This window comes from Mesoplodon bidens (genome assembly GCF_964165515.1).
Source record: "Mesoplodon bidens genome assembly, chromosome: 7".
NCBI classification, from domain to species: domain Eukaryota; kingdom Metazoa; phylum Chordata; class Mammalia; order Artiodactyla; family Ziphiidae; genus Mesoplodon; species Mesoplodon bidens.
In genome coordinates, this window is record NC_138164.1 from 27,262,466 (window position 1) to 27,280,694 (window position 18,229).

The 18,229-nt window shown below is 36.5% G+C and overlaps 1 protein-coding gene across 1 annotated transcript in view; it reads left to right on the forward strand.

Moving 5' to 3' along the window:
* The window catches only part of LOC308620746 (uncharacterized protein), a gene marked incomplete at its 5' end in the record, with an annotated part of 36,400 nt that extends 18,674 nt beyond the window's left edge, over positions 1-17,726 (forward strand). Inside the window, 8 exons of the mRNA XM_081240663.1 lie at positions 3,818-4,069; positions 8,288-8,397; positions 9,403-9,576; positions 10,783-11,017; positions 11,847-11,990; positions 13,136-13,245; positions 14,792-14,895; positions 17,130-17,726. Of these exons, the coding sequence (XP_081096789.1) occupies positions 3,818-4,069; positions 8,288-8,397; positions 9,403-9,576; positions 10,783-11,017; positions 11,847-11,990; positions 13,136-13,245; positions 14,792-14,890 (1,124 nt within the window). The 3' untranslated portion in view covers positions 14,891-14,895; positions 17,130-17,726. The remainder of the gene's footprint in view (positions 1-3,817; positions 4,070-8,287; positions 8,398-9,402; positions 9,577-10,782; positions 11,018-11,846; positions 11,991-13,135; positions 13,246-14,791; positions 14,896-17,129) is intronic.
* Positions 17,727-18,229: the final 503 nt, after the last annotated feature.

Here is an 18,229-nt window from a genome sequence, read left to right on the forward strand (position 1 = left end):
CCCGTAATCAGATAAGTGAGTCTTTGAATTCCCACCCCCCTTACTATATCCTATACTGAATTATGCTCTTTGTCTTTATAAAGTAACTACATTTCCCCCCCCCCCCTTTCTAGCTGTGGTGCTAACTACTCTAGCACAGTATTTCTTGGATTGCTATCACAGTTTTTAACTGGTCTCCCTTTCTCCAGGATTTAACCCTCCTATCCATACTGCATACTGCTTTCAGGTCACATACCTTACACACAGAAAGCATAAGAGATGGAATCATTGGCTATTTATACAGCTAGTATTCAGGTATATCATATCACTTCTTTTTGAATTTAGAATTTTATTTAATTTATTTATTTATTTATTTATTTATTTATTTATTTTATTTTTTTTTTTTTTTCTTTTTGCGGTATGCGGGCCTCTCACTGTTGTGGCCTCTCCCGTTGCGGAGCACAGGCTCCGGACGCGCAGGCCCAGCGGCCATGGCTCACGGGCCCAGCCGCTCCGCGGCATATGGGATCCTCCCAGACCGGGGCACGAACCCGTATCCCCTGCATCGGCAGGCGGACTCTCCACCACTGCGCCACCAGGGAGGCCCTAATTTATTTTTTTATGTAGCATGTTCTTATTAGTTATCCATTTTATACATATAAGTGTGTATATCACTTCTTTTGCTTCATTTTCTTCATTTGAAAAAGAAGAGGTTCAACTACATCAGTGGTTTCTAAACCTTACAACAAATCTAAATAATCTGTAGACATTAACAAATTTAGATTATTTTCCCCTTCATAACCCCGAATTACTCAACCATGGATAGACGGTAAGCATTTATAATCTTTTAAAGATCTACAAATGATTCTTATTTAGCTGGACTAGGTTCGTCTGCAGATTAGCAATGATAGGAAAGATGATCAGATCCTTATCTTTCAGTTTTTACCTTCTAGGTATTTACAAATGCAATTTTCTTACTCAGGAACATACAATGGCTCTGTATTGCCTTTTAAAACATGTCTGAACTTGTCAGACAGATTTTCCTACCTTTCAAAATATATTTATTCACTTTACCATTAATCTCTCTAAAGCATGATTTCAGCTTCATTAACAAACATTCACTTGCATTCCCCCCACTCATACTTTCTTGCTATTGTGTTTCTTTATTTCTTTCATAAGAACTGACTGTTTTCTTATCTTCTTCATGATGCTCATACAGCATTTGACTGGGGAGTAGTATGTTAAATTCACACTCATGGCTGCCTCTTTAACTAGGCAGGATGACCTTACTTGTTATTGAACTGGAATCAGGACATCATTAAATAATAGATATAATAAACTGAAAAGCAGTAGACAAAACACATAAAGTGACTCAATAAACATAAACTAATGAGTTTGATTGCCATTGTTAACTAGTTAACAGCTATAAGGAAAAAAATGCTAGCTTGGGAGAAACAAGTTTCTCTGGGAGCATAATGCTCTGACACTCAGTCTAGTCTTAAGCACCAGGGAGAATTGCCTAAAGAAAATGCCGTGTCATCTGAGACCAGGAAGCAGTTGAGAAATAGAAAGGAATGTTGGGTGTGAGAAACTGTACACATAAGGATCCCTAAGTAAAGGCTTCGTAGAACCTGAAAGAAAGGCAAAGTGTTTAATATGTAATGAGCAAGGTGGGTATAGTAGCAGAGGATGAGGCTGAATGAGAAGATATAGATTAGATTAAGTTGAGACATTTCATGGTTATGTCTAGATTTTTAGAACACTGACTTTGCTTCATTGAGAAAAACAGATTAGAAGGGGACAAGAGTAGATTTATCAGATTCTTAGAGTAATTAAACAAGAAAGGATGTTGGCCTGAACTAGAGTATCAAACAGTTAGAAAGGGAGAAGTAGTCAGATTCTGTAAACATTTAGCAGATAAAATCAATACAGTTTGAAGTGAGATGGAAAATAAGATATAAACAAAGCAGAAGAGTTTCAGTATCACCAGCTTTTACTGATTTGGTGCACTTGACTGTAAGATACCATTAACTAGTACACATAGGGAATGAAGCAGGTGATGAAAAATGAGCAGTTCACGTTTTAAAAGTTGAGTGTAATGAGTTTGTGGGATACAGAGAAGGGATGAATATATGAGCCTCAATTTTGGGATCCACCTTTGTGCTAAATCTATAAATTTAGAGACAATTTAGTTATTATTTAAAGCTAATAACTGGAGACATGAGAATGTGTAGATAATAAGAGGATGTAAAGTAAAAACTCTTTGGTTTTATTGTTTACCATATTTCTCCCAGTACCACTTATTCAGTCAACACTCAACCTTGTTGAAGGCAGAAATAAATAAAATAGAAACCCAGAATTCAGTCTGAGTAAACATTTCATAGATTAACCTGCATGTTGTTCATAATTCTTCAATCTCTCTGTTGTGACATGTGTATACTCTAGTGTAAGACCAGTGTTTCTGCCACCTTTTCTAAGAAGAAGCATTTTGTGACCTCATCTGCAGAAATTTACTCAGTCTTTTCTGAGTCCCTGAATCACTTTCTATTCTCTTAAGTAACTCTTTACCAAGTATCATGTAAAGTAGTCTGATGATTTGAGTGGGGACTCAATTCTGAACCCCTGAGTTTGAATCCCTTCCTACCCTCTTACTAAACACGGTGTACTATTCACACAATTTGGATCAAATATTTAACTAACTTCTCTGTGTCTGTTTCCTTTACTATATAATAGAAATATTAATATATATGTTACATGGAATTTTTATTAACTTTAACTTATAAGATTCATATGAAGCACTTGAGACCAATGGGGCCTCAATGAATATCAACTATTATTACTGAAGCTGTGTTATGTTTAACTTTATAGAATATGGTGTAAGAACAGAATTTGAATCCTAATTTGTGTGATCTGGGCATTTTATTTAAATGATCTGTAAAATAGGGAAAATATTAACCATCTCATTGGATTATTGTGAGGGTCCATCATATTAATATTTATAAAGTATTTAGTACAGAGACTTTTAAATAATAATAATATTGTATATTGCTTTAAATGTATTTATTTTTTAATCCTAAATGCATAATAGATGTTAGCTGTTATTAAATGAACTGATATTGGGTAACTTTTTATTCATGCTTTGTAATGTCCATGTTTCTTTCTCATAATAGTTGCCCAATAAACATTTATTGAAAGAATACTTCAAGATAACATGAATAGGGCTTCCCTGGTGGCGCAGTAGTTGAGAGTCCGCCTGCCGATTCAGGGCACACGGGTTCGTGCCCTGGTCCGGGAAGATCCCACATGTCGCAGAGCGGCTCGGCCCGTGAGCCATGGCAGCTGTGCCTGCGTGTCTGGAGCCTGTGTTCCACAATGGGAGAGGCCACACAGTGAGAGGCTCGCGTACCGAAAAAAAAAAAAAAAAAAAAAAAAAAAGATAACATGAACAATGAGGCTGGTGCTTCTGGGGCGAAGTTCTCATTCAATCTCTTGGTGCATTTTTTTTTTTTTTTAGAATATGTCATTTTGTGTCAAGACTATCTTTATATCTAGATGAACTTTATAACTGTCTTTATACATTTAATTAAGTATTGATGAGATACCCTGCCTGCCCATGCACTATCCATTCCAATAATACCTGTGGTATAACAATAAAATACTTATTAATTTGACTTCCTTAATCACCCACAAAAATTCTAATTATCCCAGACAGTAATATATTAACCTGGCGTCATATTGATCTACCATATTGAAAGATCAGTCATCAGATTATTTTCAATTCTGAATTTTTTATTGAGACAAGATCAAGTAAAAGGAAGCTTTGTATTTCTGACAGAAGACACACGCAACAAAAACCCACTTAAGATTTTGGAATCTGTGGGCAAAGAACTCATTACTGGTGTTTTGGATGACTTAGTGGGAAAAAATGTCCTGAAATTGGAGGAAGAGGAGAAGAAAAAACTTTATGATGCCAAGCTTGAAGACAAGGCACGGGTCTTGGTGGACTCTATACGAAAGAAACGTCATGAGGCAGGTCAAATCTTTGTTCAAACCTTCCTAAACATAGACAAAAATTCCACCAGTATAAAAGGTAAGACTGAAATTATTTTCAAGGGATATCTTAAATTTTTCAGATCTACTTGGCTCCAAGGCTGCTCCACTGTCCTCTAAGTTTCCCATCCTCCTATTACTAAAGTATAATTTTCACTAAACCTATCATTGTCCTTTTAGAGGCCAGTTTGTCATTTGTGGGAGGGCATCTAATTTCCAATTAGCTTAGAAGTTGAGTCCTTGTGTTTAGGTTGATCATAGAGATAGCTAATTGCAGATACTTTCTAGTAAGGGATACCTGGAGTTGAACTAAGGTTTCTGTCACTTTGGACACTATGTGACTTCATTCAAATTTCTTAACCTCCCTAAGCATCAGTATGAGCATCTGTGAAATGGGAACAATTTCAGATACTTCATCACAGGCTTTGTAAAGCTAGGAACATAATGGCAGGCACAGATTGACAATTCCTAATATTTTAGCTCCCATCTGGAACTCTCCTCTGAACTCCAGATATATTTAGCTTTAGCTGCATATTCAACATTTCCACTTGAATGATCCACTGGCTTCACAAAGCTAAGATATATAAAATGAAACACTTTATTCTCCGCATCAAATCTATTACACTTCTACCCCTTGTCTATCTCATTAGACAGAACTATAATCCACTGAATTCCTTAATCCAGATCACAACTGTTTTCTTCACCAATGAATAATAGCTCTTAGCAGAGTGCCAGAGACATAGCAGGCATGTAATGAATATAGAATGAATAGGCAAATGAAGAACATGCATGTAATAAATATTAGTTATCAGAATTATTCTTTAGCTTATAATATTTAAATGTTTACTGTGCTTATTCATTTCTGTGAGTTATAAAATATGATCAGGAGAATACTTATTCAATATAAGCTGTCTGATATGTTAACATCTTTCAAAACTTCACTTTAATTGAATTATGAATATTAATAGAGTCTAAATATCCTCAGATCCAAGCTCACCAGTGATGGACTCAATTTGGTATAGAGTTTAACCTAAAATTCCAGCCTGAATACTAGAGTTTATCAATAATAATAAGCAATAATAAACAAAATGCAACATAACTGTAGAGACCTCATTATAGCAAATAAGTTTTTTCAATAATCTCTTCTCTATGGACAAGGGACACTCCCACCAGCAGGAAGTACACGCTAGTCTAATAGATATACAAGATTGTGGCCTAGGCTATGTTATCATTAACATTTAAGTTGGTCCTTGTGCAGGTTTATTACTTTCTTTTAAACCTGGGATGGGATAAAAACAATTTGGATTTAAAAACAAAATAAGAGAACAAACTTGTGGTTGCCAAGGGGGAGGGCTGTGGGGAAGGGATAGATTGGGAGTTTGGGGTTAGCAGATGCACACTATTACATATATAATGGATAAACAACAAGGCCCTACTGTATAGCGCAGGGAACTATATTCAATATCCTAAAATAAGCCATAAAGGAATCGAATCAAATAGAATAAATAAAATAAATAAAAACAAGATCAGAGATAATTCAACAAATGGGGATCAGAATTGAAATAAGGGGAACTTCAAAATGATTTTAGCAACCCCAGGAGCCAGAATAAGCCTTAAACTGAAATAACCTATCCCATCAGTAGAGTCTGTGTCAGGCAGGAGGCAGGTATAGACAGTTTCATGAAGTATCCAGTAGGCCCCTGAGTTCTACTGTACATGGAACATCCAGAGGAATCTCAGGACACCTAGAGTATACTGGCCCAGAAGACCAGGAAGCTTGGTGAGTGGGGCTATTAGAATATGTAAAAGCCCTAGCCAGGCCTTTTGGGCATGGATATAATTCAGAGGTTTCTTAACGAGATACTGAGGAAATGGAGTGGGGGATAGGAAGAATCTAAGCTATTTGTTTCAATTAGTTAGCAGTATATGTACATACTATGTGCCAAGCACTGTTATTTAGTCAGAGAGATAATTACTCAAATTCCTACTTGCCAAGGGAGAAGGACTTGTCTTATCTAATATCAGTATCTTTAGTTTTGTTTCAGTTTAAGGGGTTTCTTGAGTATTTCATTAGGTAACTGATAAAACTCAGATATTAAAGTTTTTATCTAATCTGCTAATTTTCTTATTTCTTTTTGCTGTGTTGTCAGGCCCATGGGTACTCCTTTTGAATAGCAGGCTACACTATATTACACTGTAATGAAATGATTCAGTTTCATGCTAATTTTACTATTAGACATAAGATAGTTTAATTTTCAGTTTTATCTGTAAATACTGTATCTATATATAGACATATAATGGTCATTAGGAGATGACATTTATTAAATTCAAGAGTACACCAAACCTGTAAATGACCTGGAAACAGGAGACTTTCAATGACAAAACATACCCTCTGACCAGGGACTATCCCAAGACCCTGAACTTCTTCACATTGGCAGAATCTTCTGGAGTAGGAAAGGAGAGTATGTGTCTGTACTTTATCTACAGAAATAAATGTTAAGACAGTTTGGTAGCCTTAAAGACATACCATTTGCTGCATCTCCAGAGCTTACATTTTTAGCATACTTTTTAGAAAGACATTTATAAAAAAATATATATTTAAAAACTAATGGAAACAAATAAATGAAATGGAAAAAGATTATAAAGTTTAAAAACTGAAAAATTTACAGAAGATAATATTACCTTTCTAATTAAAGTAAAATAAAATAAGAGACTGTCTTTGTTCATTCATGTAAATGAACATAAAGGTTTATTCCTTTCATAGAAAAAAAACTTGTTATGTTAGGCCTTGATAAACCTCTTCTGAGTTTTGTTTATGAGGAATCTCTTCCTTCCCTCTCCAAGGGAGATCTCTGGACTTTCCCAGTCTCTTGCACAATCTTAGTCAAATGAGGCCAAACAGTTTCAGAAAATATTACATTTCTCATTTCCAACAAGGAGAAGTTATTTCCTCACATTTTAAAACATGGGTTGAAAATTTAGGGCTGGTTATTCAGCACTTTGGAGACAAAGACATTCAGAGTAATGTAGAATCTCTGACAAAAAAAAATGTCCCTTCAACACTGGATGCAATACTATGATTAATGCATAGCATTTCTCCTTTAAATAGCTGATTTCACAACTTGGTGAATCATTGAATCCTATCTCCTCTGGAAAGGTTAAGAATTCACGCTGAGGTTGCTGAAAAAATAATACCTGGATGGTACAGGATTTAGGATTCTATTAAGTATTTGAGTGTGCATGTGTCTGTGTTTGTTGTGTGAATTGGGAGTGGACTTGGGATGTAACATTACCCAATATGATAGCTACTGGGCACACGTGGCTTTTAAGTGCATAAATTGTGGCTAGAAACAGGTTAAAATGATACTCTTTTGGATATATTATGTTAAACAAAATATATTATTAAATTAATTGATTCTGTCTGTTTTTATTCAATGTGGACAGTAGAAAATTTTAAATTGCAGTGCCCTACCCACCTGCGGCTGAGGTCAAGTCAGGAAAGAGCAACAGGCATCTAAAAGCACAAAAAGGCAGAACCTGTGAGATCTGACCTCAGCTTCATCCCCAAGAAGTCAAGTGGTCCACCCCCTGAGGGACAGACCCCCGCCCACCAGTTTTTCCTCCCATGTGCATAGATCAGATCAGGATGAAGGGAGGAGGCAAGACTCTATCACAACCTATGTGTTTGGGGTCAGGTGTCCCCCAACAGGTTTGTCTGTGTTTGCACCTTGTCCTCTGTCTGAGGTGCTGTGGCTGTATCCTCCTCCTGCCCTGGTATATTTGTATCTTTTGGCTTTGTAATAAGTGCTGCATACTCTCAAAAAAAAAAAAAAAGTGACTCAGTTCTATTTCTAGTAGATAGCATGCTGGTAAATATTTACTAAATGTATTCTTGCTCAGAGACAATAGAAAGTCCACACAGATGAGCAATACCCTAGAGTAAAACCACTGGAAAAAATCAAACTGTTTTCGTGAGTAAGGGAAGGCTAACTTTGACCCTAAATCATTAAGGTGTTTTCCTCATAATGTCAAAATCTATTATTGCATTTTTGAGTGGATCTGCTTTTACTACCAAGGATTTCTCCCTTCTTTCCCAGTCATAATACATCTGTCTCCTCATACACAGGTTAGATACAACAATAACCCAACGTGTTAAAAATGTTTTTCCCAGGATATCCCATTTCTGTCAGTTTTCTTAGGTGATAACTGGGTCACAGAGTCAGATATCACAATTTATATTATGCGATGTATCCTGCAGCTCCTGAGGAAATCGTGACTGGACCAGATGAGTCAGCAGAAACTACAGATACCCTCAAGCTTTGCCCTCATGAAGAATTTCTTAAACTGTGTAAAGAAAGGGCTGAAGAGGTACTGTGCTCTGTACATGAAAGAGAGGAAGAGAGAAAAACAATTGCTTTCACTAATTACACAATTTCTTCAAGCACTAGTTACAGAGTGGTAGTGTGGGACAGTGGATTCCTTTTTCATAGATGCTTTGAGCAGGAGGAAATCACATGGCTTCACACAGATTCCAATTCTCTTTCAACCCTATAATAAAATACAAGTCTCTCACATTTTTCATTTATTTATTGCCCTATATATTTGGGATTTATTAGAATTTTAGCTGTAGTCATAGAATCAAAGTATTTATAACATGGCTGAGTAGTAATTGTTTGAATTCCAGTTAAAAATTATTAACACCTGCAAAACATTATAAATTAAAATAGTACCAGAATGGGCTTCCCTGGTGGCACAGTGGTTGAGAGTCCGCCTGCCGATTCAGGGGCCACAGGTTCGTGCCCCAGTCCGGGAAGATCCCACATGCTGCGGAGCGGCTGGGCCCGTGAGCCATGGCGGGTGAGCCTGCACGTCCGGAGCCTGTGCTCCACAACAGGAGAGGCCACAGCAGTGAGAGGCCCATGTACCAGAAAAAAAAAAAATAGTACCAGAATAATGTTACCCAAGGCAAAGCATCTTTGGTATATTTATTTTTAGCTGGAGTCAATGGCAAATATCTCCTGGTTTTTACATAATTTGATCTGAACCTTGATTGTTAAGAAAGAATTGACTAAGTGGAGAAGAAAGAGGAGAAGGAGAGGGTAGGAATTTTTCTAGTCTCCTGAAGATTCTCGAGTAACTATCACAAATATAATCTTGATCATTGTCTGGGCTTTTGAAAAATAATTCCCTTCCAATTTGTACTTCTTTCTATTGTCAATTCAATCCATTACTAAAAGAGAGAAGACAGTGTCTTCTTGTACAGGGTAGGAGAGAGGACAGCTATGCAAGCCCTTAAAAACAACAGTGATTGGTGTATGAGGGTTTAAGAGAGATTTAGGTAAATCAAACTCACTGCATATCAATTTCCTGCAGATCTATCCAATAAAGGAGATAAAGGTCCGCACTCGTCTGGCTCTCATCATATGCAATACAGAGTTTGATCATCTCCCTCTCAGGCATGGGGCTGCACAAGACATAATGGGAATGAAGGGGCTGCTTGAGGGCCTTGGCTACAGTGTGGATGTGGAAGAGAAACTCACAGCCAGGGTAAGGGCCCCTCACCCACCCCAAACACATACATATTCAACACATATCTTCCTACTAACAAGTGAACTTTATATTAAGCAAATAACTTTAACAACCATAGGTCGCATTTGTGTGGTGTGTGTGTGTGTGTGTGTATCTAAGTGTGTGAATGTGTGTTATAAAATAAAAGTATTAAGACAGGTGAAATCTACGTCTCTTTAGAGCTTCAAATATCCTCAGTTCCATAAAACTGTTCAAAAAGTGATTGGCATATGTACCCACATAATTCTTAATTCTGAAGTGGGATGATTGAGATTCAGCCCCAATATTTCCCAGAAAATTCTGGAGTAATGAATGTTAGCAGGAGTGTGATCACCATATAAATACTGAATCCTGACTGTCCCAGGGGCTATTTTGGCATTGGGGATGGGTCTGTAAATGAGACAGAAGATTCCCAGCTCACATTGATCTAGGTTTACTTGGGGGGGGGGATCAAACTATAAGCAAAACAGAACATTTCAGAGATTTGATGTATCTGTGTGTCTCTACGATTGAAAAGAAGTGAAAAGGAAATGAAAAGGAAAAAGGAAACATAAGAACAAATCGGTGAGTGGGGAGTAATAATGTTTGATGGGATGGCCAAGAAAGACATTTTGAGGAGGTAATATGGGATCTGACACATGACTATCAGAGACAAGATAGCTCTGGAAAGATGTGAATGAAATATATTCCAAGCAGGCATGACTACAAGTGAAAAGTCTGAACCTATATGAAACTGGCACTTGAAAAGTATGAAAGACCAGTGTGACTAGAGCCTAGAGGAGGAGGAAGAATGTCAGAAGTGAGAAGTATACTTATGTCAGAAGTTTTATTTTATTCTAAGTATGGTGGGGAGTGCCTTAGAAGGGAAGTGGTATGATACATTTATTATTCAAGGTTTTTATTAAGTAATGAGAGAAAATACAGAGATGAAAATGAAAGTATATAGTGACAATAAGCAATGTAAAATGTATTAAGAGGACAAGTTATATAATGTCAGAAGGAACAAAAAGTTGAAGCCATTGATCCATTATAGAAATAAAAATAAAACTATCATCAAGCAACCACTATATAAAGCTACCATGACTGGAACGTTACAGAAGTTTCTTATACTGATCATGATAAATAGGACGTCAGTTTAATTTTAATGCTTGTTCTGTTAAAGTAAGACTTTGCAGTATTTTTCAGGATATGGAATCAGTGCTGTGCAGATTTGCTGCCTGTGAAGAGCACAAATCTTCAGACAGCACATTCTTGGTGTTCATGTCTCATGGCATCCTGGATGGGATCTGTGGGACTACGCATAGTGATGAAAAACCAGATGTGCTACCTTATGACACCATCTTCCGGATATTCAACAACCGCAATTGCCTCAGTCTAAAGGACAAACCTAAGGTCATCATTGTTCAGGCCTGCAGAGGTGGTGAGTTCTGAGATGAAAAATCCAAAAGTCATAAAGTTGTTTGCAGAGGATTGTAGTATGTTTTGTTTGTAGGGGAAAACATCTTAAACCCCATCCAGTGCAAATAAACTAAATTGAATTATTAGGAAATTCCATTTAGGGGGCTGGCATCATGAGACTTTGTTTTGTTAGCTGAGAAATTTCTGTTCAATTTGATTCAAGGTAAGTGGTGAAGGAGATCACAAGAATTCTCAAATCAAAGTTAAACAAATGTATTCCAACCTTGGAATGAAATCATTTTAATGACAACTTTACTTGTAAATGTTTTACAGACATTTTGACATTCTCTGGCTTGAGAATAATTTCATTTGAAAGTCAGACTATTATGTAATAGTATCTTTTTCTTTCTCATATATTATTGAAAGGGAAATGAATAAGGAGATGAGGGAAACTGGGATTGCAGTGACATTTTTCTTTGCTTTTTTTTTCTTGACTCCCAGTTACATTTTAGCTTTTTGGAACAGTGTTTGAAGATGAAAAGCCAAAATAATTTAGCTATAAAATGATAACTATGCTCTGAAATTATGCAGATAAGGCTTTAACTTCTTTGTTATTCTCAGCAAGTGGGTTCTTCCAGTTCTACCATGCTGTCACTATTAACTGGCATGTTACTCAACAACACAAGAAAAAGGCAAACTGTTGTATGTGGGGCGGAGATGCACCTGTATGTGTGTATGCACATGTGAATGTGAAACTGGTTAGAATAAATATTGTAAAAGAATGAGGTGGGCAATTGTAATAGTCATACTGAGGGAGACACACAGTATGTAGGAAATTGATGTCTCTACAGCAAATCGTGGGGAATTGTGGGTCAGTGACTCTCCAGCAGCCTTGGCAGACAGCTCTTCACAGTCACCTGAGAACCTGGAGGAGGATGCCATTTACAAGACCCATGTGGAGAAGGACTTCATTGCTTTCTGCTCCTCAACCCCACGTATGTGTCTTTCAATTGCAGACATGGATTTGTGGGTCTGAGGCTACCTCTGAATGATTCTAAAAAATGAAAATAAGCTCCGGGCAGCAATTATTTGATGAAATTTTTGAATGTTGTCAATATATTTTACTTATTCTTCACTTTTAAAAATTGACTTTTATTATATGTTGCTCTTTACAGACAAAGGTATAGTAGCCATTAAAACAACCTAATACAAGAAAATCCCTTTACCATCACACAAGTTAAAAACAAATGATTGATTCAGTTTTCTATTAAATCCATTTAACATTTTGAGTAGAGTTTTTATGGATCTAGGGACTGACGGCCATTTCTCAAAAATTATCTACTCCAAGCCATTTTCTCCATATTTCCCATCTGGTACTATTTAGAGTGGTATCCCAGCAAGAAGGTGGATACCCTTTTAAAGGGAGAAGAAAATGATACAATGGGATTTATTAGGCCTACTATCAGGGGAACAGTATCTAGTCCTTGAACTCTAGGTAATCATCTTGAGAAGCCTTGTATCTGAGGGTTTCTAATTTACATATTTTAAAGTACTTTTACCACTTTATGGAGGTATAATTAACATACAAAAAGCTGCACATATTTAATGTATACAGTTTAATCAGTTTGGAAATAAGTATATACCTGTGAACTTATTACCACTATCTATACCAAAAACATTTCCCTTCCCTCCAAAAGTTTCATTAGATCTTTTCATTTATTTTGCTCACTATATTGTGAAAGACATCATGTTATATAATCTGTAAACAATCACCTGTGTGAACATGAGGAAATTCTTTAATCCTTCTGAGCTTCTATTTTTCCTCTGTAAAATGGGATAATTACAATTATCTCTCAAGCCTCCTTTAAAAGCCAAATGAATAAGCATAAGTCACATAGTAGAAAGGCAATCCCCAAAATACAAGGTAATCACTATGCAATGACCTGCAGTTTTGATGAGCTGCTTCTTTAGTTCAACTTCTTTATGGAAAATGAGTTAATGAAACGTTGTAAGTTCTTCCCCTAAACATGTCAAGATAATTCTCAAGCTATGTTTTAAAAGACAAAAAATGTAAAAAAAAAAAAAAAAAAAAAAATGGTGAAGGCCACAGCCCAAGGCTTACCTCTCCTTATTGTCATAGATAATGTGGCCTGGAGAGACATCACAAAAGGTTCTCTCTTCATTACTCAACTCATCAAATGCTTCCAAAAATATTCTTGGCGCTGTCATCTAGAGGAAGTATTTAGGAAGGTAAGCTCCTCTCTCCTTTTCTAATCATGTATTTGTTCAGGAAGACTTTACTATTATTTGTCTTTCAAGTGACAATGACAGATTTTTGTCAGGCAAACAAAAGTAGAGTGGTACTGCTTTCTGTAATCCATGTGTTTAAAATCTGATTTACAAAAAGACTATGTCAATGCACCACAGCAGAAGATCAAAATAGAACAAAATATTTTAACATGTGAGCTTGTATGTTATGGGCTATACGTTCTTAAAATTCAAAGAATGGAAAGTATTTTGGATTAATTTTCACTGCTTCACTTATTAAATAAATATATATTGGGTGGTCTACTTGGTAATGGGTTATATCTTCATGACACAGGGGTAAATGAGACATATGTGACATAAGGCTACCTAGAACTAACATTCTTGTGAGAGAGATGGGTACTGAATAAGTAGTCCAACAACAACAATAAAAAATGTGTGATACAGGTTGTGTTAGGATCCAAAAGAGAAAGTCCTAGGACACATGAAAGAGAAAGTAGGAGAGAAATTCTTTGAATAGAGTGGCTCAGAAAGGAAGACTTGATACTTCTTCCCCAGCTCAGGACATTCCTTATTTGCCCCTTCTTCCTAATTTATTTTCCTCCAATAGCTCTTACTACCACCCACTCAGTATATATTTTGTTTGTTTATTATCTGTATTTACTCACTTGCATGCAAGCTCATGAAGGCAGGGATTTGTTCAACTCTCAACAGGCTGGAAGGGAGTAATTAATATTCACTGAATGAATAAATGTATGAATAAGTGAATAAATGTCCCTCCTTTTTTAGGGAGAAAATTATTGGTATTAAGAACATGGGAAAATGTGGTTATTTTTAAACTAAAACCATAAAGAACAGTAGCACTCCCATGGGAAAAGAAGGATATACCTTTAGTGAATTGGAGAAGATTGCATTGTAACCTGAGTCACAGTCTCTGTGAATAGGAACTTAGGAAGTTAAGTACTATTGGATGAATAGGATTTAGACATTATACTTTCAAGGGAATTCCTCAGAATAGATTAGAAATAGTGGATCTAGGTAAGTAGGATCTCATTGATCAGTCTATGGAAAAAGAATTCAGAGCTCATCTTGATGGTGAATGTGAATATTTCTCATCATTCAGGCTTTAAGGACAAAATCCTGGGATTTTAACCTCATTGAATTGAGGAGCTAACCTTATTAGAGTTTGAAGATAGAGGATCTCTGAGGTCCACTTCTCATGAACGAACATCAAGGGATAATTAATCATCAGATCTGTAGATCAGAAGTGGAAACTAGAAAAAAAAATGCAGTTTGAAAAGACCTGAATTAGGCATGAGGTGTGTATTTTGAGATAAAGAACATATTCTGACATTAGGTGTCATTTCTAAGAGGTAGGGTAGCAGTGACGGGGAATTAGAATGTCCAAGGGCTTGGTTCCATCGATCCTAGGAGCACCCTTCATTCCAAGAATTTTTTGGCTCATTGTGCAAAACATTTTTTGAGAATGCATAAGAGGTATGTATCAGCCAGAACCTCTTTCTGTTTTTAGGTACAAAAATCATTTGAAAAACCAACTGTTAAAGCCCAGATGCCCACCATTGAACGACTCTCCATGACAAGATATTTCTACCTCTTTCCTGGCAATTGAAAATAGTAAGTATCAAGAGTTTTTGTTGGCAGGCAAAATAAGTAGGACAGTGATATTAGTAGTGAGGTCCAATGACCAATGACAGCCTGTTGCTTTAGTGGTCAAATTAGTAAATTAGTATTCCTTGTTAATGTAGTTTGTTGATTAGTTGCTAATTTTTACTTTATTTATATACATCTGCGTCCACCCCTCCATCTCTACAATCATCAATCAATAAATCAATCAAGGGCTCCCCTGGTGGCACAGTGGTTGAGAGTCCGTCTGCCGATGCAGGGGACACGGGTTCGTGCCCCGGTCTGGGAAGATCCCACATTCTGCGGAGCAGCTGGGCCCATGAGCCATGGCTGCTGAGCCTGCGCATCCAGAGCCTGTGCATCCGGAGCCTGTGCTCCGCAACGGGAGAGGCCACAGCAGTGGGAGGCCTGCATACCGAAAAAATAAATAAATAAATAAATTAATTAAATTAAATAAATCAATCAACCAAGAAGGTAAGCCAAATCAAGACAGAAAGTAATAAACAGTGAAAGACACAGGGTAACAATTATTAGCATAGACATGTACTCATTCTTCCATTATTACCTATATTCATGTCTCTCTCTCTCTTTCTTTCTCTCTCTCTGCCTCTCTCTGACACACACACACACACACACACACACACATTATTAGTTGCCAAATATTGCCTCAGATTAAAAAAAAAAGAAAAAAGAGGTGACTGTAGAGAAAGCAGGACTGTGGTCCTCTGAGTGCAGGTGTCATATTACTGATACTGAGCTACCATTACCATACAGTATAAAATGCACCCTGGAAAAGTTTGTGTCAATGAAGACTCTGGTTCTCTGACTGTTCTCACAGTGTAGATCACAGAACATTCAGAGTCAGTTCTCAGATTCTTAATTACTGCTCAGAAACCCCTTCAATCACCCATATTAACACTTAAACAAAAAATTTTTGTCAAATTATTTTAGAATGAGTTTATTGAGTTTAGACCCAACAATCATTTACTCACTCATAACAGCTTTATATCACACTATATTATAAGCATATTATTAATCTCCCTCTCAGAAACATAATTAAGATTATATTTTATAGTAAATTTTATCTCAATTCTTGAAATATTTACCCAGTATCTTCTACCCCTGGTTTCTGACACCCTGGCTATATAAATGCATAGATACTTCAGCAGAATAGCTTTTACTGCTTAATTAGTCCAATAGAACCATATTTGGGGATTGAATTATTTATTTGACTAATACTTATCAAGCACTTACTATGTTCCAAGTTCTGTTCTAGATGCTTGGAATGTACCAGTGAACAAAATTAATGGAGTCCTTGCTCTCAGAAAGCTCATACACTAGTGAGTGGAGACAGACTCTAATTACACAAGCAAGTAAATATACCTTAGAGAGTGGTAAGAGCTAAGAAATAAAAATGAAAAGGACTAAAGAAACACAAAAAATGGATACCGGGCTTCCCTGGTGGCACAGTGGTTGAGAGTCCACCTGCCGATGCAGGGGACACGGGTTCATGCCCCGGTCTGGTAAGATCCCACATGCTGTGAAGTGGCTAGGACCGTGAGCCATGGCTGCTGAGCCTGCACGTCCAGAGCCTGTGCTCTGCAACGGGAGAGGCCACAACAGTGAGAGGCCCACATACCGAAAAAAAAAAAAAAAAAAAAAGGTGGATACCATACTGTTATAAATAGATTACTCAGTAAAGGCTGCTTTGAAGTAATGGAATGATTTGAAATCAGAACAAAGAATGGATAGAGTAAGGGAGTGAACCTTATGGTTCTAGTGGGAAATGCATCCCAACACCAGAAATAGGAAGTACGGGTGCCCTGAATCAGATGTGTGCTTAAGACGTTTAAAGTACTGCAAGAAGGCAGCTGGCTAGAGAATAAAAGTGGGAAAAATGTTAGAGTAAAATTCAGAAAAATGGTGAGAAGCTTGATCCCATGGGCCTTGATGATCACATGGTAAATGTTTTAAAATCTTTTATCCTAAGTGAGATAGGAAACCCTTCAAGAGCTTTTGAACAGAGAAATGATATAATCTAACTTAGATTTTGCAAAGATCACTCTGAGTACTTTTTGATGAATAGACTACAAAGGTCACAGATAGAAGCCAAGGGAAATGGCAAAAGCATATGGAAGAAAATCAAAGAAGAATTACAGTAAGGGTTGGATTGAAGGCTTCCAGGGATTACTATCTTAACCTTCTGTTCTTTTTCTCTTCTTCAGAAAATCACAGGAAGTTCAGCTGTTTCAACTTCAAGAAGCACTTTTACCAGTACAGAACACATGTTTAACCTTTTGTCTTTCAGTGAAAATGAAAACAAATGAACAGTTTTTTGGGAGGTCTTCTAATAGAGAATAGAATTTCAGTTAAAATGGTGGATGTATGGAAATGAAGTGGAAGAAGCAAACTGGATTTTCTAGTTTTATTGCATATAATATCTGCACTTCATTGAGTGAAGGGAACTGGTCATGACTTGCCCTCAGCAATAGGGTGAAAGGAGATGGTGCCCATCTGGAGACAAGAGCTGTAAACTGGTCAGCTCCTCCTTTATATACTCATCAAACCCCAGGCCTAGAATTGTGTAGAAGAAGTTTCCTAATATATTATTTAACCAACATCATAACTTGAGTTCATTTTTTTCTTCAGTAAGTTATTTTAGCAAATTACATGGATGTATCTTTCTTCCCATCTATAAGTTAATTTGCTTTCTTGTTGATTATTTTCTTTCCAGATTTCTGCATATTTCCAAGCTTCAGGAAAATTTTATTATTTAGAAAACATTTGGTTATTGTCTAAAATAAATTGTGCCTTTGATTCAAGATTGTGTAACTGAGTATGTTTGTATGGAAAGACAAATATTATTAGATAAAGAACAGCAAAGAGAGTGGGGAGTGTCAACAATGGAAGAGGAGAATGTTAAAATTTCTGGAAGGGTGAATCTTGGTAGAAGAATTTTGACAACATGGTCATCTGAGCTACTAAGTAAGGAGATGTACCACTTCTGTTACATACACACAGAATGCTGAATAAATATTTTAGTGCATTATGAACTGCATTAAAAAAATAAAAACATTATCTAGATGTCAAATACAACCATAATAGGTAATATTTATTATTGTATGTCAGGATTATTTTAAGAATTTTGATTGTTATAAGGGATTTTGTGTATATAAGTAGCTACTTTAACCCTCATAACAGCCCTATAAAGTAATCATTATCAATATTCCCATTTTACAGGTAAGGAAACAAAAGAAAATAGAGCTTAAGTGATGTGCCCAAAGTCACACAGTCAGTAGGTGGCTGCACCAGGATTTGAAGGCAA